Source organism: Aspergillus niger, assembly GCF_000002855.4.
Source record: "Aspergillus niger supercontig An02".
In the NCBI taxonomy this organism is placed as follows: domain Eukaryota; kingdom Fungi; phylum Ascomycota; class Eurotiomycetes; order Eurotiales; family Aspergillaceae; genus Aspergillus; species Aspergillus niger.
The window spans coordinates 2595112-2615969 of NT_166519.1; the positions used below are offsets into that span (position 1 = coordinate 2595112).

Below are 20858 nucleotides of genomic sequence, written 5' to 3' on the forward strand. Positions count from 1 at the left end.
TGCCTTTGAATCTTTTATCTACATCTGGCGGAGTGGCCATCACGTCACTTGTCTTCTACTTGTATCAGGGGGTTCCTTGACCAGACGACGAAATCTTCGGTCTTTTGATGAAATGGTTCCCGGGCGAATGAGCTGGTCCATAGGGCGAAGTTTCCATGGGATCAATACGGAAACCTGTCAAGGGCCCGTCAGGCAAGCAGACAACGTAAGAGGCTTGGAATTCGCGAGGGGCAGTATGCGGAGTAGTTGAACATTGATAAAGGAGCATGATCATACGGGGAGCTCACTTCCAGAGCGTAGCAAGGCCTTGGGATGGGCAACTTGGGCGTTTGGTGTAGCGTTTTAGGGATGGGTTTGATGATCCCCATTGTCAGAAGCTATTCTGGGTGGGAAGCATCCTCTTGTTGGTTCAACAAAGTCCTACAACCACTGAAATGTCTCCAAAAACTGTTACAATGGGCTTCCCACCAAACTTAGTAGAGAGGTGGATATGATGATGATGATGCCGGTTGCTCAACATTAAATGTGGAGAGACCAAAAAGCAGGCGGCACCGTTTCGATAAGGCGGGCTGAGTAAACACAGGCAACACCGCAAGGACCACACGGGCAATCGCCCATCAGGGGCCACTAGTTGATGCTTCCAGATTGTCAATCTTCTAGATATTGTATTAATATTATGATTCTCTGAGCGAATGCTAGGATTAGGCGTGCGACGACTCAAAGCACGCCCCTCGCTGCTTGATTTAATTGCACATCACGAAGGAGACGAACAGCCAGTCGGTTCGAGGTCGTCATCACCGCCTGGACTAGACAGCCCGCAACTGCCACCGCTCCCCGTGTCGCCCACTTCATCATCCTGCAGCGACAGCTCCTTCTCCTCCTCTTCTCCTCCTTCCCCCATCCATCCCTCCCCCTCCCCCGCGCTGTCCACTCCTGTCATTCACCTCCCTGCTTCACGCACCATGGCCCCCTCCGCTGATGCTGGCGAGAGCCAGCATGGTTCCGTCTTCTCCGTCTCCGGTCCCGTCGTCGTGGCCGAGCATATGATCGGCTGTGCCATGTACGAGCTGGTATGCTTCCATGTGTTTCTTCGTCGATATATACTGCGCTTCTAGGTTTACGCATCTGCAAATACCGATCGCTAACTCCGGGCATCGACTGTAGTGCCGTGTTGGTCATGACCAGCTGGTCGGAGAAGTTATTCGGATCGATGGCGATAAGGCCACTATTCAGGTATACGAGGAGACAGGTACACCCACCAACTCGTCCTGTCTTTCCACAACACCCTCGTCTAACTGCAACTCTCTTTAGCTGGTTTGACGGTCGGCGACCCCGTTACACGGACAGGAAAGCCCCTTTCGGTCGAGCTGGGCCCCGGTTTGATGGAAACGATCTACGATGGTATTCAGCGGCCCCTGAAGGCGATTTCCGACCAGTCCAAGGGTATCTACATCCCACGTGGTATTGCGGTCAACGCCTTGGACCGTGAGAAGAAGTGGGACTTCACGCCCGGCAAGTACAAGGTCGGCGATCACATCACCGGTGGTGACATCTGGGGTACCGTTTTCGAGAACAGCTTGGTGAACGACCACAAGATCATCCTCCCTCCCCGCGCGAGGGGTACCATCACCCGCATAGCCGAAGCTGGAAGCTACACTGTTGAGGAGAAGCTGCTGGAAATCGAGTTCAATGGAGTGAAGACGGAACACAGTATGATGCACACCTGGCCTGTCCGTGTGCCCAGACCGGTCAACGAGAAGCTCTCGTCGGACGCTCCTTTCATCGTCGGTCAACGTGTGCTGGACTCTCTCTTCCCCAGTGTCCAGGGTGGTACTGTCTGTATCCCCGGTGCCTTCGGATGTGGAAAGACTGTCATTTCGCAGAGTGTCTCCAAATTCTCCAACAGTGATATCATTGTCTACGTCGGTTGTGGTGAGCGTGGTAACGAGATGGCTGAAGTGTTGATGGATTTCCCCGAAGTTAGTGCCCCGTCCTACAGTAAATCTTCATGACTAACGAGCGAACGCAATATTAATAGCTTTCTATCGACGTCGATGGCCGCAAAGAACCCATCATGAAGCGTACCTGCTTGATCGCCAACACCTCCAACATGCCTGTCGCCGCCCGTGAGGCGTCCATCTACACCGGTATCACGATCGCCGAATACTTCCGTGACCAGGGCAAGAACGTGGCTATGATGGCGGACTCCAGTTCCCGCTGGGCTGAGGCTCTTCGTGAAATTTCCGGTCGTCTGGGAGAGATGCCGGCTGATCAGGGTTTCCCTGCCTACCTGGGTGCCAAGCTGGCTTCCTTCTACGAGCGTGCCGGTAAGAGTAACGCCTTGGGTAGCCCCGAGAGAATTGGTAGTGTCAGTATTGTAGCTGCCGTCAGCCCTCCGGGTGGTGACTTCTCTGATCCCGTCACCAGTAGTACCCTGGGTATCGTCCAGGTGTTCTGGGGTCTGGACAAGAAGTTGGCTCAACGTAAACATTTCCCGTCGATCAACACATCGATCTCTTACAGCAAGTACACGACGGTTCTGGACCGGTACTACGAGAAGCATCATCCCGAGTTCCCTCGCCTGCGTGACCAGGTCAGAGAGCTTCTGACCAAGTCGGAGGATCTGGACCAGGTCGTGCAGCTGGTTGGTAAGGCAGCTCTGGGTGACTCTGACAAGATTACTCTGGATGTGGCGGCCATGGTCAAGGATGACTTCCTGCAGCAGAACGGTTACAGTGACTACGATCAGTTCTGCCCGCTGTGGAAGACCGAGTACATGATGAAGGCGTTCATGGGCTACCACGATGAAGCCCAGAAGGCTGTTGCCCAGGGCCAGAACTGGTCCAAGGTTCGCGACGCCACTACCGACATTCAGAGCGCGCTCCGGGGTATGAAGTTCGAGGTGCCGAGCAACGAAGCGGAAGTTTCCGAGAAGGTAAGCCAGATGCCACCGCTCTTAGCTATTCTGTGTTCTAACTCTGTTTGCAGTACGAGAAGATCCTCCAGCAAATGTCGGAGCGGTTTGCTTCGGTGTCGGATGAGTAGAGGAGGACATATTCACCGGGGTAGCCCGGGGAGGCGTGCTGTCTATTTTATTTTCCCGAGCTTGTAGCATAGCAAATTCCCAAGTATATGTAGTTATTGCCGTTGCCTTGAAGAAGAATTCAGTTTCGAGAAGCTTCCACTATATCGAAAGCAAGAATCAAGTAGTTAGGAGTCGTGTTGTGCGTGAGTCAGTCAGGCAGCATCATTCAGTCATTTGCTGGAAGTAGTCATTGTCTGGCCGCTTTCGGGTGGCCAAATCCACATGACGCGGCCTTGCCAATTCGCTCTCACTGTAGGGATTCCCAATGTGTGGTCCATCGGGTACCTCCATCCACAGTCGGGAAGCCCGTTTGTCGCACTTCCATTTGCCACTGTCAGGGTCCCGGTTCGGTGGGTAGACGTCTACTACTGATCGTTTGGCAGGCAGACAGGCAGTGCAGGCCGCCGTATCGCTGCTATCGATTGCTCTGATCTGGACCGAAGCGAAACTCTCCACTTGGCCCTTCCCGCCTTCGCTCGCTCTCTTCCCTTTCAATCCACCCCCCCCAAACATCCTCCACGCATTCTGGTCTACATCCCCCCCCCCCTTGAACGGACAATCGCTCCCCGGACATTGTCTAGACTGTTGCTTTCTTTCTCTTATATTTACTGCTTTTATTAATTTGGAGCGTCCATCCCCTATTCCTCGTTGCCAGCCATGGCAAGCCCGACTACTGGCTTCTCGTGCGCAACCCCCTGGTCCCTCATGCTTGTACCTCCGATTCGCCTGACTGACCTCATCGTGCCCGCAGGATAAATGTCAACGACCCCAGCTTGATCTCGCTGGTGAACAAGCTGCAGGATGTCTTTGCGACGGTTGGAGTAAGTCATCCCCTCCCGTGGAGCTCTCCTGCATCGCAGCCCCTCCGCCGAACTGACACCGCCTGTTCCGTTTAGGTTCAGAACCCCATCGATCTGCCCCAGATTGCCGTCGTCGGTTCGCAGTCAAGTGGAAAGAGTTCCGTCCTAGAGAACATTGTTGGCCGGGATTTGTAAGTGGTCTACATGCTCCCTTCGTTCCTTGTCTGGTCGCAGCAGTCTAACCGGCGTTCTTGTCGTTGCCTAGCCTGCCTCGTGGTTCTGGAATTGTCACTCGGAGACCCCTCGTACTGCAACTTATCAACAGGCCCGCTGGTTCGCAAACAAACGGTGTGAAGGAGGAGGCCCTGGAGACGACGGATAAGGAGGCCAACATAGACGAGTACGGCGAGTTTCTTCACATCCCCGGCCAAAAGTTCTACGATTTCAACAAGATCCGCGAGGAGATTGTGCGCGAAACCGAGTCCAAGGTCGGTCGCAATGCCGGTATCTCGCCCGCTCCTATCAACTTGCGAATCTACTCGCCTAATGTCTTGACCCTCACACTCGTCGACTTGCCCGGTCTGACCAAGGTCCCCGTGGGAGATCAGCCCAAGGATATCGAGCGTCAGATCCGTGACATGGTTTTGAAGTACATCAGCAAGCCGAACGCTATCATCTTGGCTGTCACTTCCGCCAACCAGGATCTGGCAAACTCGGATGGTCTGAAACTGGCGCGGGAGGTCGACCCGGAGGGTCAACGCACGATCGGTGTGTTGACCAAGGTCGATTTGATGGACGAGGGTACCGATGTTGTGGATATTCTTGCGGGCAGGATTATCCCTCTGCGTCTGGGTTATGTTCCGGTCGTCAACCGTGGTCAGCGTGATATTGAGAACAAGCGGCCTATCGCATATGCCCTGGAGCACGAGAAGAACTTCTTCGAGGGTCACAAGGCTTATCGCAACAAGTCCTCGTACTGCGGAACTCCTTATCTCGCCCGGAAACTGAACCTTGTACGTTTCTTTGACAATGTGGTCTGAGAACTCGAACTGACGTTGGTAGATCCTTATGATGCACATTAAGCAAACCCTTCCCGATATTAAAGCGCGCATTTCGTCCTCCCTTCAGAAGTATTCCTCGGAACTGTCACAGCTCGGTGACTCGATGCTCGGAAACAGTGCCAATATCGTCCTCAACATCATCACGGAGTTCAGCAACGAGTACCGCACGGTGTTGGAGGGAAGCAACCAGGAGCTGTCCAGTATCGAGCTGTCCGGTGGTGCTCGTATCAGCTTCGTCTTCCATGAGCTCTACTCCAATGGTATTAAGGCCGTCGACCCATTCGACCATGTGAAGGACATTGATATTCGCACCATCCTCTACAACTCCTCTGGTCCCTCACCAGCACTGTTTGTGGGCACCACTGCTTTCGAACTCATCGTGAAGCAGCAAATCAAGCGCTTGGAGGACCCCAGCTTGAAGTGTATCTCGCTGGTCTACGACGAACTGGTCCGCATCCTGGGTCAGCTCCTGAACAAGTCGCTGTTCCGGCGGTACCCTATGCTGAAGGAGAAGTTCCACGCGGTCGTTATTGGCTTCTTCAAGAAGTCCATGGAGCCGACCAACAAGCTTGTGCGCGACTTGGTCAATATGGAGGCATGCTACATCAACACGGGTCACCCTGATTTCCTGAACGGACACCGCGTAAGTGCCACTGACATTCTACGATACCTACAGTGTACTGATTGAATAGGCTATGACTATCGTCAATGAGCGTCAAACCGCAGGCAAGCCTACTCAAGTGGACCCTAAGACTGGCAAGCCTCTGCCCCCGCGAGCGAACAGCCCGTCGGTTGAGGTTCCTGTGGACAACAACAACTCCGGTGGATTCTTCGGCAGCTTCTGGGCTTCGAAGAACAAGAAGAAGATGGCTGCCATGGAGCCGCCACCGCCGACCCTGAAGGCGTCTGCCTCTTTGTCGGAGCGGGAGAGCGTGGAGGTTGAGGTCGTCAGTAAGTGCAGCGGAACTGCTTGATGGAGAGGTTGGATACTAACGAATCAACAGAGCTCCTGATTACCTCTTACTTCAACATTGTGAAGCGGACTATGATTGACATGGTGCCCAAGGCCATCATGTACACTCTCGTCCAGTATGTATCCTACGCCTTGCCCACATATCCACCACTAACCCTGTTTCAGGTTCACCAAGGACGAGATGCAGCGCGAGCTCCTCGAGAACATGTACCGCAACAGCGAGCTGGACGACCTGCTGAAGGAAAGCGACTACACGGTCCGCCGGCGGAAAGAGTGCCAGCAGATGGTGGAGAGCCTTTCCCGGGCCAGCGAGATCGTCAGCCAGGTTCAATAAGGGACGGAGTTGTTGGATGGTTAGTTTTGATCTATACACCCGGTTGCGTTCCCGTTCAGTGATATCATGCTGGGGCCCGTGTTATGGGGGTTCTGTCTCGGAGGAGTTTATGCCTTATGTTTATACTTTCTTCTGATGCCAGGGTTCCACGGCCGCATGTGGTAAGACTGGACGACAGGTTTGGCCAAGATTTTCACGACTTTGTATCGCCTAATGATTGTGGATGATTGTGGTTTTTTCTCTTCTTCTCCCCCTTTAGAATTCAGACGGTTGCAGCTTAGCAGTCAGTGCCATGATGTATAGTAGTGCTGTACGGCGGTGCTTTAGTACAATGAATCAATAGAGTAGTCACTGAAATTAAGACCCCTTGAATTGTATCGCCGAATGATGTATAAAGTGAATATCGATAAAGAATGTAATGAATATCCAAGTACCTAACCCGCCCCTTTCACCTCATTGACACAATTTGATTAATGTGATCCTGATAACAACCCGCCACAGATCATTACTGGAGACGCTATACCAAATCAGCTATTAGTGTGTCAAGTGGATACTAGTAGTATTACTATTCACAGCTAATTACATTGTTGAACAACCAATCAGCGTTGTTAATTCTTCACCCATCATACAACTCATCTTCTGTACATTTGTGATGTCTAGTGGGAGGTGAATAAGATTACTGTTACATGGGCATTCCCCGCATAGGAGAGAGACATGTCCGGGAATTGCCACTGGCACCTGCTTGAGCAAGAAGGTAGCCATCAAGTGATTGGATTTTTACCGACTAAATGATAAGAGGATGAACCCGTCGCAAAGCTGCTATAAATAATATACCTTGGTGATGCCCAGTTGGTGAAGTATCAGCAAGTCAAGCATCGTACTAGTTACCGATATGCTCTGGAACTATTCTAGCATACGATGCACTATGATGGCCTTGTGAGTGACGAATGGGACAGATAAAATGTGAATGAGATGATGGAAGGGTCACTGGAAACCCACCGGGGTGGGATGGGTATATATATAATCCTCGATTCTGCTCTCGTGGAAGTCAAGGACTTCATCTTCTATTTCATATTCGACATCTTCAAGTATGCAGCATCTTTCCTCTCACCATTCAGGCTCGAGAATATCCTTCTCTGATATTCTCTTCGACTTCATCTTCTACATGCATATAACCCACTCTCGAGTGAAGAAAAATCCCAAATCAAGATGATCTTCCTCCGGGGCGTGAAGTTCTAGCAACCGGTGTGCAATTATCGGGTTACCGAAGAAGCGCACACGTTTTGATGTGGCTGGGGTGGGAAAAGAAAATGGGAGACTGAATGTTCCCTATTAGGTCTACTATCTTGCCACTATACTGGAGATGGAGACCAGGTAAGCCAGCCATCTCCCTCCCAACTCACTATACCCCGTTCTCATTTCTAGTGAGAGTACAGAGTTGGACTCGGCTAACTGCTAAGTATAGGCTAGATAGTAGCGCGAGACATTCGATGAGTGGCAGCAACTATGGAAGAGAAGAAAGGAAGAAAGTGAGAAAGACGTGGCGGCGTCTGGATCAGGAAGAATGGACCATCTGGTTCTATCTGCTACCACCTATGGTGTTTTTCTATCCTGCTACTTTCGAGAACCTCCCGCTGTTGTGCTTGGCTTCAGTGTGCCACGAAGCGGACATCAAGGATGGTTGTGTGATCATCTTAGACGCTTCTATGGATCTTGACTGCTAGGAGAGATGATCACCGCGCATTATTCTCTCAAGGCGAAGATCAATGAAGGGGTCACGGGGGATAATGAAAAGCTCCAGAAAAATGACTTCGCCAGGAGGAGCAAGAATGGAAGCAAGGAAAAAGGACGCTGTATCTTGAGAGATAAACTTGGTTTCATCTCTGTCTATATATTGATTTTGTATAGCATTGTACAGTCATGATAACTCACTTGAATCACCTCTGATGCCGATACGTATAATACCACCCTTCCCCTGCCAGATCCTCCCTGACACGGTAATTTTCCTCTGCAATCTTCACCACCCCCATATCCATATCCACCACCATCACGCCCTCCTCATCCCCCATGGCACCCACAGTCCCCACAATGGGCAGACATACCCTCGAAAGACCCAAGAATCGATCACTTTCGTCTTGCTTTCCCCTCGCCACATTGGCAAAGATAATTCCGCAGGTATTCTCGAAGCATCGCGCCGTGAGCGTCGTCTCAAGGAAGAGAGCTTCAGAATTGGGATTGTGTTGGAGTGCAGCTGGAGAGGCGTCGTATTTGCTCCCTGTTTTCACAAGTAGTATATTTAGCATATGCTCAATACAATAAAACAAAAGCTGCATCTTACAATAAGTAGGTATAACCACAATCTCCGCCCCCTTACAGATCAATTCCCGGAACGCCTCCGGAAACGCCAGATCCCAGCAGATAAGCAACCCCACCTTTCCGATAGGCGTATCGAACACTTCATGAGGATCATGTCCGGAAGAGGTAAGGTAGGGACGTTCAGGGTGCCAGATATTTTTCTTGCGGTAGTGGCCTAGGATACTCCCGTCGTTGGAGATGAAGTAGGCGGTGTTGTAGAGGACTGGTTGTTGTTGTTCGTTCGGGGAGGGGCCATGGTGTTCGACGATAGTGCCGGGGACAATGCAGATACTGAGCTCGCGGGCAAGAGACTGGTAGGCTTCGAGGTAGGGGGTCGTTTTAGAGGCGAGAGCAGTCCAGGATGGGTCGGAGGGGGCCCAGCCGGTTAAGTGGTATCTATGTTTTGGAGATTCGTTAGTGAGTGTAGGGTTGAGGAGGGGGGAAGAGGGTGTAGTACTCTGGGAGAACGGCAAGTTCGGCACCCTGGGATGCGGCATCACGGATGTAGGCGCATGCTTCTCGGTGGTTCTCGTCGATGGCGAGGTCCTGGAATTATTAGATTGGCTGTGCAGAAGATTGGAAATTTGGGTGGGGGAGGAGGCATTGCGTACCTTGATGTTCCATTGAATGACGGCGACGCGGCGAATTGATGCCATTGTGATTTAAATATAAACCTGAGTATCACTCTCTGCCTCGTGGGGATAGTAGGGAGCAGAGGGGATGTTATGCAATTGTCGAGTTGGAGATGGTGGGTCAGCGACACCCCGCATGGTGTTGGAGTCAAGTTGGACCGATAAGCAGTGATAACGTTACGAAATCTAAAGATCTCCGCTGCACTGTCTACCTATTTACTCATTACTACAATGCTTAGCCGAAATGGATGCGAAGAGGCTTCACGTAGTTGTTAAAGATGTTTATTTAATTTCATAGACTATTCCTTGGTTGGCATGTTTAGAAGAGTATCGGGCGCGTCAAGTTTGAAACGCCACAGAAGAGCTCCATGACGAAGCTCAAGTCGAGGTATTGGTCATCACTGTATAAAACTTATGTGTTGGGAGCCAGGCATAAATTGAGTGCAATTTACTATTGAGCGATAGATTGCATGTCAATGCCACAAAAGCGCTCTGCCATGGTCGCAGATTATCGGTATCTAGCCATACAGATGCAACGGATTGAAGTTGTATCTATTGTAATTCATAGAGAAATCCCCGCACAATTCTCTATTGCATATGAATAATATGACGCCGCCTGCGCTCAGTCAGCTGGTGGGTAACACAAGCAACACGAAAGCGGGAAGTGAGATCATCGACAGGAACAGATGGATCACACGGCGGCCTCGGATGACTCCTGCCAAGAAAAAGAAAACGGGACATGTGAGGAGCTGCCCAGTTCTGACATGGTCCACGCCCATATCCTCTGGAATCCTTTTCTTGATCACAACCCTCCAAGTTTAGACCGCAGATAGAATTAGAAGACATGGCACCACTCCTTGCCGAGGAAGTCATCAAACATTCCGCATACAGTACCGTCAATTATAACCTCCCTGCCACAACGTCCGGATCATGTACTGTGGCGCAAAACAGGCGAGGAGGGCCCCTGAACATTCACTATGAGATCCATGGCTCTGGCCCAGTGAAGCTCGTGGTAAGTATGAACTATTTCATGACCTCTCTGTGCGATGGTACTGACATGGGTCGCAGTGGGTAATGGGTCTCAATGCAAGTCTCAAGGACTGGAGGCGTCAGACCAAATACTTTGGTCACCAGCATGCTTCCAAATATTCTTGCCTGGTTTTTGACAATCGTGGAGTCGGCCGGTCGGACAAGCCGATCTCTTACTACTCCACGTCCGAGATGGCTCGAGATGTAGTAGACCTGGTCGCCTCGCTGGGCTGGGTCGACCTTGCTGCTCCTCCTGAACGATCGATCCATGTCATCGGTGCTAGTATGGGTGGCATGATCGCTCAAGAGATTGGAATGCTCATTCCGGATCGCCTATTGAGCCTGACCCTCTGCTGTACCGCTCCGCGCCTGGTTCGGACAGGTCCATTCTTCGAGAACTTGCGCGAACGGGCAGGCATGTTCATTCCCCGCCATGTCGATATCGAGCTCGAGAGGATGGCAAGGAGTCTCTTCCCCGAGGACTTCCTCGCCGAACCAGACACGGAGTACGAGGACCCGGCGATGAACTTTCCCACCAAGCGTGATCGGTTTGCTGCTGGTATGTTGCATAAGCGGGCTGACACCGAAGCGCATACGAAGAAAGGATTCATGATGCAGGTGTTGGCCTGCTATTTCCATCACAAGTCAGCGGAGCAGCTCAAATCTTTGGGAGATCAAGTGGGGAGGGAGCGGATCTTCGTGTGCCACGGCACCAGAGACTTGATGCTGACCTTCCTCCATGGGGAAATAATACGCGAGGAGATCGGTGACGGAATCCAATGGAAGGTCTTTGAAGGCAGCGGCCATATGCTGGGCTGGGAGAGGGAGCACGAGCTGAACAAGATGCTTGAAGAGTTTGTGGATAGATGCACCTGAAAGATACCTGCTGGGGTTCCTCAACAGGATTTATCATAGATGAGTGTACGATAGACCCAGCTGACCTTGACTGGACGGACAGGGTTGATGCGTGAATCAAAACCGGGCTTGAAGGATGTCGTATTCCAGGGGGCTGCGATGCTCGTGATCGAGGCGCCGCAGTCACCCGTTCCCAAGTCTAGGCTGACCATTCCAGGCCCCTCCCGCCATCATAATGCATATAGAGAGCAAGCACACCCTGTCTAATTTCCCCCCTCCCCCCATCTTTCTCTCCGTATCCTTGCAGAATGGAGCTCCAGAAGGGCCAGTACCATCCCGCAGGAGCAGACGACTTACGTTCTCCATGTCCTGTACTCAACTCACTCGCCAACCATGGCTATATCGCGCGCGACGGAAAGTCCATCACCGCTGCTGAGCTGAAATCGGCCATTCGATATGTCGGGTTAGGCCTGGACATAGCCTCTGTTCTCGTAAGCCGTGTCTTTCAAATCCACTCCGACGACCCGAAACACGGACCACCAGGAAGCTCCCAAGTTGGACTACGCGACCCGGGACAAGTGAACAGAGACGGGATTCCAGTGCTCAACCTCGATCAAGTCGGCCGTCCTCATGCTTTGGAACACGATGTCTCAATCACCCGACAAGACCGCGCGTTGGGCGACTGCATCCACCTAGACCCTGACCTATACAAACGGTTTCTTCGGACTGCGAAGGAAGGGAAGTTTCACAGCACAGTCATGGGAAGGTATCGAAAGGTACGATTTGATGAACAGCAGAGGGACAATCCACACCTGCAGTTTGGAAAATTCGAACACTACGTTGCGTGTTCTGAAGTGGCAGCTCTGCGAAGTGTCTTTGGCAAGGGCGTCACGAAGGGTATTCCGGATGACTATGTGCGTGCGGTCTTTGGCGAAGAGCGTCTGCCGTACGATGAAGGTTGGAGTCCACGCCGGTTCAAGGTGTATTTCCCAGAGGCACTAGCGCTGCTGTTAGTCATTTCGCACTATGCTTGGCCTTTTTGAACGCTAGATTAGGCTGCATGGCGCTATTGAGGTGCAGGTTCGCTTGGCAATTTAGGCGTAGCTGAATGGCCTTGGGAGATGATGTTCTTATTTAATGTGCGATGTTGGGCTTTGATCAACATGTTGGGGCTAGTCTAGTCAGGCTGACAGCACGGGCGCGCTATTGTCATATGTGCTTTTTTGGGGTCGGAAAATATGAAGATTCAAATTTTGGCTCCGATTGAAGATTACAGTGATCGATTATTTGTTGTTTCTACTGAGTACAAATATCATATAGATTGCATGATCCCCTCGCTTTGGCTATATCACCCCACAATAGTCTTTGTGTCTCGCCCACAGAAGGCTTGTTTCGGATTCCCCTCATATTGGCTGCCCTTCTGTCTCGGTTCACTGCTGGGGCCGCCCGTGTCACTAAATTTAGAACAGATAACAGGTCGCCATGGAACTTTCAGTTTATGATCTAAAGCAACATTAATATCATTATTTCAGCCAGAATGGCATTCCTTTCTACAGCTGCTATTATTCGAAACAACACCTTGAAGATATTCTGTAATGATCAATGGCGATGACTAATGCACTGGAACAGGGTCCAGGGGTCACCTTCCCAACTGAGACAAGCGTTGTCAGGGACCGTGCAAACAGAACATACGCTTCTTGTTCTGGAAACATCCCAGCCAGCGCAATACATCCTTGCCTATCAATGATCCAGCATTAAGCAGCAGAGACAGCCAGAGTTATCTCCTCAAGCCACTAGTCTTCTCATCGTTGGGGCCTCTTCCCAGTGTCCCGTCTTGCTCCCAACATTTTGCACGGTCGTGGAAGCAACCTCCGCATATAGAATTGTTCAAAGATTACTTCCCGGTTGCGACTGCTGATTGCCTAATCAGGCCATGATCGTTAAGGTAACGCCAGTCTGACTCGCAGATCTTTATGACACCATCCCGCCCGGCGACTTCAATTTCACCTCCCCAACCTTTTCATTGTCAATTCTGCTAGCTACATACATTCGTTTACTGCGAAAATAGTTGGATACACTTCGTTCTTGCTATAATTATATCACTTGTGTCCTTTCTATCTGATAAGCTTGGGCCATCATGGCCGATAAGCAGTACTATACACCCGGCACTGAATACAGCAGGTATGGGGGCGCCACCAGTCAGCTTCCCAAATTAGACGATGATCTCGGTCATGCAGGGCCTCCCCCTCCGCCAGGATCCGGGCAATTTATACCTCCGCAGCAGACGGTCGCTCAGTATTCCTGGTACGACCTTCGCGGCTGGTCGCTACGGAAAAAGTTGATTGTAGCAGCCGTCATCATTGTCATCATCATTGCAGTCGTTGTTGGTGCAGTCGAAGGGACGAAGAAGAAAGGGTATCCCGACTATTCCAAGCTTGATTACAAGCTGGTGGACACGTATTCGGGCAACTCGTTCTTTGACCGGTTCAACTACTATTCTGGCGAGGATCCCACTGATGGATTTGTCCAGTATGGCTATCCCAATCCTCAATGTATTAGACTTAACTGACGATACACAGATATGTAAATCAGTCAACATCAAATTCCTTGAATCTGACCTATGCTGGCGAAGACTCCGTTGTGCTCAAGGTGGACACATCCAACAAGAATGCAACAAAAGGAAGACAGTCTGTGCGTCTGGAGTCAAAAACAAGTTACGATAGCGGCCTCTTCATCTTCGACATTCTCCACACGCCATATGGCTGTGGCCTATGGCCAGCATTGTGGTTAACCGATACCTACAACTGGCCTGAAAACGGAGAAATCGACGTGGTTGAGACGAACAACCTGGCCACCGAGGGAAATGCCGTTACATTGCATACAACCAGCGGTTGTAAAATGAATGTCAAGCGAAAGGAAACCGGTACCCCAAATTACGTGACCTGCGACAACAGCACGCATAGCAACGCCGGATGTGGTGTACAGGGCTCGCCAAGCACGTACGGTCAAGAAATGAACGAGAACGGCGGCGGGGTAAGTCATCCTTTATTACAGATATGAGTCATGCAGTGCATATATTGACGACAATAGGTTTACGCTCTGGAGCTACGGGATGCCGGAATCCGAGCTTGGTTCTTCTCACGCGATTCTATTCCCGACGACATTTCGAACTCGAGCAGCACTCCAGACCCATCAACATGGGGGACTGCATTGGCTGACTTTCCCAATACTCACTGCGATATACCCTCTCACTTCAAAAATCAAAGTATAATTGCCAACATCGATCTCTGCGGACAGCTCGGTGGTAACAAGGCATTCTATACTGAACAGTATCACTGTCCGGGTACATGCGAAAGTTTTGTCCGCAGCAACCCTGGCAACTTCACTCAGGCGTACTGGGAGTTCAAAAGCTTCAAAGTATATCAGGCTAGTTAGATGGTTGGCTTCCGTATAGAGACTGTTTCTTGCTTTTTGCTGGTTATGATTATAACTTTTGTATCATGAATGAGGTAATGGCTGACGCGGATGACTCGAATGGCGATTATTGGTCCGGATAAATAGATAGAGGAACATACCAGTTACGAACTTTCAATGAGAAGACTGTTCTTTTGTTCTTATGATTGACATTTAGGGAATAATTCAGACACCCTTTGTCTTAGGACATAGGTAACATATCAATCAGTGCACATAATCGTTTCCTCAATTCCATCCGGCAATGAATATGAGGCATCTAAACTCATTCATCAAGCCGGAGAGCCATGTGATGTTAAAACAGCACCTCTAGTAGTCAACACTAGCATTTGCCGAAGAGAATTAACACCACCTTCAACTGGGAGTCGTCAGTGACTTGAGCACATCGAAGAACAGGCAGGCCTGGTAAACCCTTCCTAAGATTCAGAGAGCTTCTAGTGTGTTGAGTACGAGACACAATAGTATTTCCATAGGTTGCTATCCTACCAGTAATAGTGACCTACAAAGCGGCGCCTAGCCAGTAACTGACATGCTGGTAGGCAAGCAGGAAAGCACCTCTCAGATGTAAATCAGAGTTTTCCTTTCGAAATATCTATGTAAGTACTGGTCCCCTGACATATATAGTTCTGCGTAACAGTCGAGTACACGTTCCTCCATTATCTTGATAATGGTCTAGATGTACACGTATGGATATTTCAGCGGTAGCGATAGATAGTAAGCGGACAAGGGTATTTTTCCAACCACTTATAGTTAGGATACAATACTAGCGGATACTACTTGCTGCTGAGTCTAGTAATCTTCCACTTCTTTCGAGAACCCTTCCGGGTCCGTCGATCTAGGTTTACAGTTAGCGCGGGTGCCTATTCGCTTTCGGGTCTGCATGGGGAAATTATCAACGAGGATACGAAAAGGGTTGCTATAATGGTGATGGTAGTGAGAGCTGCCTACGATGTGGCATTTGAGCTGCTTTAGTTCTTGCAGTGTGTAATATAACTGCAATATTCATGCTGAAAGAGGATGTCGTCATTCTGGACACCGCCGTTCTATGATGATATCCACCATCGAGATAGTTATGCGGGAGGTCAGGGATACTTTATTTTTTTGATGATTTATTGCAAGCAATGTTTATATTATGAGAAGAGAGCTTTCTATCTACAGATGCCACTTCTGAGTAAGTATTTGATTATGCATAGCTGCATGCATGGACATGCAATCACGGTAGCTGAGTTGATCGGCGTTACATATGGCGTGATGGGCCCCCGAAAGTAGACAGTTCGTAATTATTTGACAGCCTTATCTAAGGCCTGTTTTCGAAGCTGTGAATAATGTTGAGTACGGTATTTGGGGAGATGGGGAGACGGTGAAGAGGATAGCTGCATACTCGACAGCCGAGGCATGCTGTCCGATAAAATCGGAATGGACATATTGAATAGCGGTTTGGCAGATATGTTATATATTCGCGGGCTAGTTTGAAGATTCTGAGGATTGTCTAGAAGACAGGTCTGCTCTGTTGACTGCACGAAATGTATGCTGGCGAGTGTGGGTAGCGTCAAGTTTGAATGGAATTGTAATATGTAAAATGGAAGAGTAGTATGTAAGAGCAATCTGAGAGGCTCGAAAGACGCTTTCATTAATCAAGTCATATTATATGATTTAGAGTACATATTAAGCCCCTCCGGCCATTTGTACATTTAGATTGTCCAAACTCATGAAAAATGACCAGGATCCATCCAAAAAAGACCGCATAAAAGCAATATAACGATTGGTTCCTCAGCAAAATTTATGATTCACAACGTAAGCACCGTAAGCTTGAATGACTATTAGCATACTATCCTCTTTTGTGATCATCACTACATTGTTAATCTGCAGGTTTGCACATACTGCATCCATCATCATAAACTATCAACAATATCCACAAACTATCTATCAAATTTAAAGACTACAGTTAGCACGCACTATTACCACAATCAAAAACAACTTACAGTAGAACACAGTCTTATTACAGTATGCCTACTAACAAATGCAACTCCCCAATAGTTCTTTTCCACTACATAAAATCAATGTTATAATTACTCCGACCCGAAACCGGCAACCCAAAACTATACAAACCAGCATCAAGTAGCTAATACAACATAAGAACATACTTATGCAAAAACAAAAACCATGGAACAGGCAAGCAAATCATGATTATAATTATAATTATAAGGTTACATCTGCAAGATATATTTATCCCCGTATCATATTTGCTTATTTCTGGCTGTGGGAACCCGATTCGTGATGTGTCGACCGGGGACGCGTCATCGCGGTCCGGTTGGCATCGGGGAGTACCCTCATGGATTTTGGGAGTGCCTATGAGGGAAATGAGGGTAGTAGAGGCAGTGGTTACATTGGAGGTGGGTATTGAGGAATTCTTTTGTGAAAATTGGGTGTTTGTGGGGTGTTTTGGGAGTGGCGATTGGGGTGATATTGGGCTTGGTTGCTTTAGGGGGAGATGTATACTCCCTCCTTGGTCATGGAACAAGAGACTAGAGAGTATGGAGTATTGTGTATACCTTTATCAGACAGATCCCTTAATCAGGCTACTTCTAAAACGGCGAAGGAATATAATATCGGTCCAATATAGCAGGTCTACCAAGATTCGCCACTGCCCATCACCACCCTACCTGCCAGGTACCATCTCTCCTATCTAGTCCCTCTTACGTACGTACAGCAGCCACAGACCAAAAAACTACTGCAGGAACGCGCCTCCCTCAAAGTTTTCATCGTCAGGGGTAAAAGAAGCTTGAAGGAGCCACAACCATGTGCTGGACGCGTGTCGACCTCTCTGCAGATTACTTACTTTACTTGGCTCTTTGTGGTGGTGAGGCATCTCATTTGCCCCTGCAGGATGCATGAGACTTGTCTTTCTTTTCTTTGGACGTAGTAGAATGCTATTCTTGCCTCTTGATTTTGTGTGGTGAATCGGAGTGTTGATATGGTATAGTTTGATAGGGGTTCGTGGAAAGTGACAGTTGAGTTCGAGTAATTGATGTGTCCCTTGCTTGGGAGTCTGTGCTTGTGTGCTTAAAATAGATAGTATGGGGGAAGTTGTGTGTTATGGTTGATCAGGAGGGTTCGTGGTTTGTAGTTAGTTATTGGTTGAGAATTGTTCCATTGTATGTTCTGTTTCTTGTGATTGTTGGATCTGGCTATCTGTCTTGCTTGGATGTAGTGTCGTGTGACATGTTAGTATGGCCACGGAGGACGGATGGCTGACGCCATGGCTGTTCAGGAATGTGTGGGGGAATAGTTCGAATAGTTACGTTGCAGTCTATTCGAACAGCATAAAAGAAAGTTGATATCTTTTTGTATACTTCACTACGGTTGCGGGTGAGAGAGCCGTTTTCTACTCCAGCAGCGGACATAGCCATGGGTGCCAGTTATCTCCGGCACCAATCTGGGTGGTCGCGTTACGCAGAAGAAATACCGTGGCTCGGCCATCTCAGATCCCGTCGATCGATTGTGACGCCCCAAAAACAAGATCGCTGCAAAGTCTCTTGTAAAGTCAAATCAAAAACATACCCAATTCTTTTCTGCCATTTACTCACCCCTTTGATCCTCTCTCCAGATTTCTCCTCTTCTTTCTCCTGAATGAGAAATTTCCGGAAACGCAACACGATAAGCAGCCATACCGCCCATGTTTGTTTTCGGAGAATACCTAAAACCAACACCCTCCACAGTTTCTCCACCGCAAGACTATCATATGAGAAATCCATGCATGTAATGGAGGAACGGCCATTATCCACCGCGGAAAACCGTCCCATCCGCTGCCGTCCCTGGAACGAGTGGGAGATCCTCCAGAAGACGCAATCCGTACTTATCGTTGCAACTCTGCTCGCGATGGGGAATAGCCACCACCATTAAGGCACTTGGGTAATTTCCGCAACGCAGATAATCAGGTATCGCAATGTGTTGTTCACCGCAATCCGGTCTGACTCCGTGAGATTCGGTGAGATGTCCTCCGTCAGTAGTCATCTTCGTAGCTGCATGCGGTCATCATTACTTCTTCCTGGGCCTCCTTGCAGCGACTAACGGAGCAAAACACGAGAGCGGATCCTCCAAAGAGAGAAAAAGGAAGAAAAGGAAAAATAAAAAAAAATAAAAATAAAAAAAATAAAAATATTCGCATAGCTAGTCTTGATTCTTTGTTCGAATCTGTCAAACCAGCAAACATTAATAATTCTTGCGCATATAGACCAGGTTCCGTGTTGCTTGCTATTATCGCGTTCTCTCCTCTCTATTTTCCCACATCCGCCATGACTTGGACCAGTCACGACATCCTTAGCGCAGGTCGCACCATCAACCGACTGGCACATCTCAGGAGCACCACCACAACTCCCACATTCTCCTCGTGAGACGATCATGGTACCGTCTGATCTCAAAATCCGGTCAGTCTCGGCACATGGCAACTTCAACCACTGGGACAGCATTCGGGAAGAGGAGGAGAACCAAGAGGAGGGGAAACCCCCGGATTACATAATGGGGGTAGCAAGGCTGCGAGATTTCCAGCAAACTTGAGCGACAAAATCTTAGTCGACGGGCTGTGCAATTCACTTCGGATCGATCCAACAGATGCAGAAATACCCAAGCAGTGTACGGAGTAATCGTGATGATAGCATGCAAGGGGGAGAGTTGGCCCCGACGTGGTAGCAGCACTCATTGTCGTCCCCAACGGCACTCATTCTTCTTCATCTACTCCGTACTGCGGTTGTCTTTAGCAAGCGGAGACATTGATCGGAGGATCCTCGAGATAGTCTAGTAGAGAAGTAGTGACAAGACGCTACTGTTGTTAGTCGGCGGACTAGACGACTCCCCATGAATCATCAGATCTGGGGATCCCCATCACGACATCCCGATGTAAATGGCAAGCTTCGTGGTGGTTCCGCCCATGCTCACGGACTCCAACTTGATGATCAAGTCCCATTGGGCAGGGGAGGTCCATGATCGACCGATGGCCTTCCGAAATGCCTGGGAGGCGCCCACTAGGCCGAGCTCTGGGCGAGACTAAGAAGACTAACCCGACCAAATCTCCCCTTCAGCCCGTCATCTGTATGCAGACATCCAATCACTGAGTGCGGAGAGCCCGGTTGCTTTACCTCCAAGTTGTGGCCTTTTGGCACACACACACACACACCCACCATGTCTATAGCGCGCTTTGATTGACACGTCAGGCCAAGCATTTGTGGGGGTGAGAATGTGGCCGGAAATGAATGGATGACGCTATGATGGTGGAAGGGGAGAGGGGGGTAAACACTGCCAGGGCAGACTAGGAGGCTGATAGTAATAGTACTTTGTAAATGTACTTGAAAGCCACACAGTCTTGTCCATGTTAAGAGTTGACACGGGAGAGGCGGCCCGAGGATAACCAGTACCCAAAAATTTATAGTATGGCCATTTATTGCCTCGTTTACTTGGGACCAACCAACCCACTCTGCCAGGGGACGCTCCTGAATGGTCCAGGCAGATTCTTGCTTCTTCGAGACCCGAAATCCGAGGTCAACCACTTCTCGGATGCAGCGAGCCTGAGGAGTCATGGGGTCCCAAAAGGGTAATGTGATGAAGGCCAGCCGATCGATCAGGTGCCTAACATTAAGATATACCCTAAACTTTGCCTGGCCCGTAATATTTTCTTCAAGTAATCTTTTTTTACTTCTTCTATTTTTTGGGTATTTTCTTCTTTTTGTTATGCATTATTTCGGTTTTGCTTATTCTGTCTCTCGCTACGACAAACGCGGGGGAAATCATGCAGTTGTGTTTTGCTTCTCTCTGATAGTGGCTTTGTTCCGTTGCCTGATTTTCCTCCCCGTAACCGACGGATTAGGTCTGGCCGGTTCTCAACCCTGCCCTGGATCCATCCGGGCATTCAGCCACGGGCTCCACGTCGATGCAAACAATCGGCATTAGAAATGAGCCATATACTCACATCCCATGGAGCACTGTCGTCACTAACAACTAGTCGCTTCGACTAAAGTTAAAGCTATTTCCGAAGGCGTGATTGGTCTTGGCCACTGCAGCAAGGGAGTCGACACCTACTATCGCTCGACTTTAGTCTACCTCATTTACGAGAATGACCCGAAGGTCAATGCATGCGTAAGCTCAGCTGGATCTCTAGCGTGGCCCTTACTTGCAAGGCTACCTTTTCTGCAAGCATTGTATTGACAGGCCCGATGTATACCGGCCGAGCTATTTGTACATAAAGGGCCCTTCCCTCGACTGACAATGTA

At 49.4% G+C, this 20858-nt stretch overlaps 12 protein-coding genes across 12 annotated transcripts; 7 read left to right on the top strand and 5 right to left on the bottom strand.

Annotated features, from left to right (window-relative positions):
* Positions 1-64: 64 nt before the first annotated feature.
* On the bottom strand, positions 65-940 carry An02g10430 (uncharacterized protein; the record flags this gene model as incomplete). Its single annotated transcript, XM_059746570.1, has 2 exons — positions 65-282; positions 772-940. 2 exons carry the CDS (start codon positions 938-940, stop codon positions 65-67), a joined length of 387 nt encoding a protein of 128 aa, XP_059603480.1.
* A 22-nt stretch (positions 941-962) lies between these two features.
* An02g10440 (uncharacterized protein) lies at positions 963-3045 on the top strand (the record flags this gene model as incomplete). The annotated part of the gene is made up of 5 exons (XM_001400136.3): positions 963-1070; positions 1165-1249; positions 1312-1979; positions 2039-2935; positions 2989-3045. 5 exons carry the CDS (start codon positions 963-965, stop codon positions 3043-3045), a joined length of 1815 nt encoding a protein of 604 aa, XP_001400173.1.
* Positions 3046-3742: 697 nt separating this feature from the next.
* Positions 3743-6253, top strand: An02g10450 (uncharacterized protein; the record flags this gene model as incomplete). Its single annotated transcript, XM_001400137.3, has 8 exons — positions 3743-3768; positions 3837-3906; positions 3982-4076; positions 4151-4898; positions 4948-5589; positions 5639-5897; positions 5951-6035; positions 6085-6253. The coding sequence occupies 8 exons, from the start codon at positions 3743-3745 to the stop codon at positions 6251-6253; spliced, it is 2094 nt and encodes a 697-aa protein (XP_001400174.1).
* A 1720-nt stretch (positions 6254-7973) lies between these two features.
* An02g10460 (uncharacterized protein) lies at positions 7974-9264 on the bottom strand (the record flags this gene model as incomplete). Its single annotated transcript, XM_059746571.1, has 6 exons — positions 7974-8140; positions 8186-8261; positions 8356-8528; positions 8592-9004; positions 9066-9154; positions 9220-9264. The coding sequence occupies 6 exons, from the start codon at positions 9262-9264 to the stop codon at positions 7974-7976; spliced, it is 963 nt and encodes a 320-aa protein (XP_059603481.1).
* Positions 9265-10084: 820 nt separating this feature from the next.
* Positions 10085-11145, top strand: An02g10470 (uncharacterized protein; the record flags this gene model as incomplete). The annotated part of the gene is made up of 2 exons (XM_001400139.1): positions 10085-10252; positions 10309-11145. 2 exons carry the CDS (start codon positions 10085-10087, stop codon positions 11143-11145), a joined length of 1005 nt encoding a protein of 334 aa, XP_001400176.1.
* Positions 11146-11432: 287 nt separating this feature from the next.
* An02g10480 (uncharacterized protein) lies at positions 11433-12631 on the top strand (the record flags this gene model as incomplete). Its single annotated transcript, XM_059746573.1, has 3 exons — positions 11433-11900; positions 11943-12133; positions 12445-12631. 3 exons carry the CDS (start codon positions 11433-11435, stop codon positions 12629-12631), a joined length of 846 nt encoding a protein of 281 aa, XP_059603482.1.
* A 630-nt stretch (positions 12632-13261) lies between these two features.
* Positions 13262-14559, top strand: An02g10490 (uncharacterized protein; the record flags this gene model as incomplete). Its single annotated transcript, XM_001400141.1, has 3 exons — positions 13262-13653; positions 13704-14157; positions 14215-14559. 3 exons carry the CDS (start codon positions 13262-13264, stop codon positions 14557-14559), a joined length of 1191 nt encoding a protein of 396 aa, XP_001400178.1.
* A 1316-nt stretch (positions 14560-15875) lies between these two features.
* Positions 15876-16780, bottom strand: An02g10500 (hypothetical protein; the record flags this gene model as incomplete). Its single annotated transcript, XM_059746574.1, has 5 exons — positions 15876-16219; positions 16425-16494; positions 16578-16605; positions 16647-16694; positions 16740-16780. The coding sequence occupies 5 exons, from the start codon at positions 16778-16780 to the stop codon at positions 15876-15878; spliced, it is 531 nt and encodes a 176-aa protein (XP_059603483.1).
* Positions 16781-16927: 147 nt separating this feature from the next.
* An02g10510 (hypothetical protein) lies at positions 16928-17124 on the top strand (the record flags this gene model as incomplete). Its single annotated transcript, XM_059746575.1, has 2 exons — positions 16928-16988; positions 17045-17124. 2 exons carry the CDS (start codon positions 16928-16930, stop codon positions 17122-17124), a joined length of 141 nt encoding a protein of 46 aa, XP_059603484.1.
* Positions 17125-17783: 659 nt separating this feature from the next.
* Positions 17784-19294, bottom strand: An02g10520 (hypothetical protein; the record flags this gene model as incomplete). Its single annotated transcript, XM_059746576.1, has 6 exons — positions 17784-17905; positions 17998-18075; positions 18183-18306; positions 18391-18617; positions 18884-19006; positions 19054-19294. The coding sequence occupies 6 exons, from the start codon at positions 19292-19294 to the stop codon at positions 17784-17786; spliced, it is 915 nt and encodes a 304-aa protein (XP_059603485.1).
* A 141-nt stretch (positions 19295-19435) lies between these two features.
* On the bottom strand, positions 19436-19962 carry An02g10530 (hypothetical protein; the record flags this gene model as incomplete). Its single annotated transcript, XM_059746577.1, has 3 exons — positions 19436-19628; positions 19694-19744; positions 19889-19962. 3 exons carry the CDS (start codon positions 19960-19962, stop codon positions 19436-19438), a joined length of 318 nt encoding a protein of 105 aa, XP_059603486.1.
* Positions 19963-20021: 59 nt separating this feature from the next.
* Positions 20022-20793, top strand: An02g10540 (hypothetical protein; the record flags this gene model as incomplete). Its single annotated transcript, XM_059746578.1, has 3 exons — positions 20022-20182; positions 20408-20514; positions 20606-20793. 3 exons carry the CDS (start codon positions 20022-20024, stop codon positions 20791-20793), a joined length of 456 nt encoding a protein of 151 aa, XP_059603487.1.
* Positions 20794-20858: the final 65 nt, after the last annotated feature.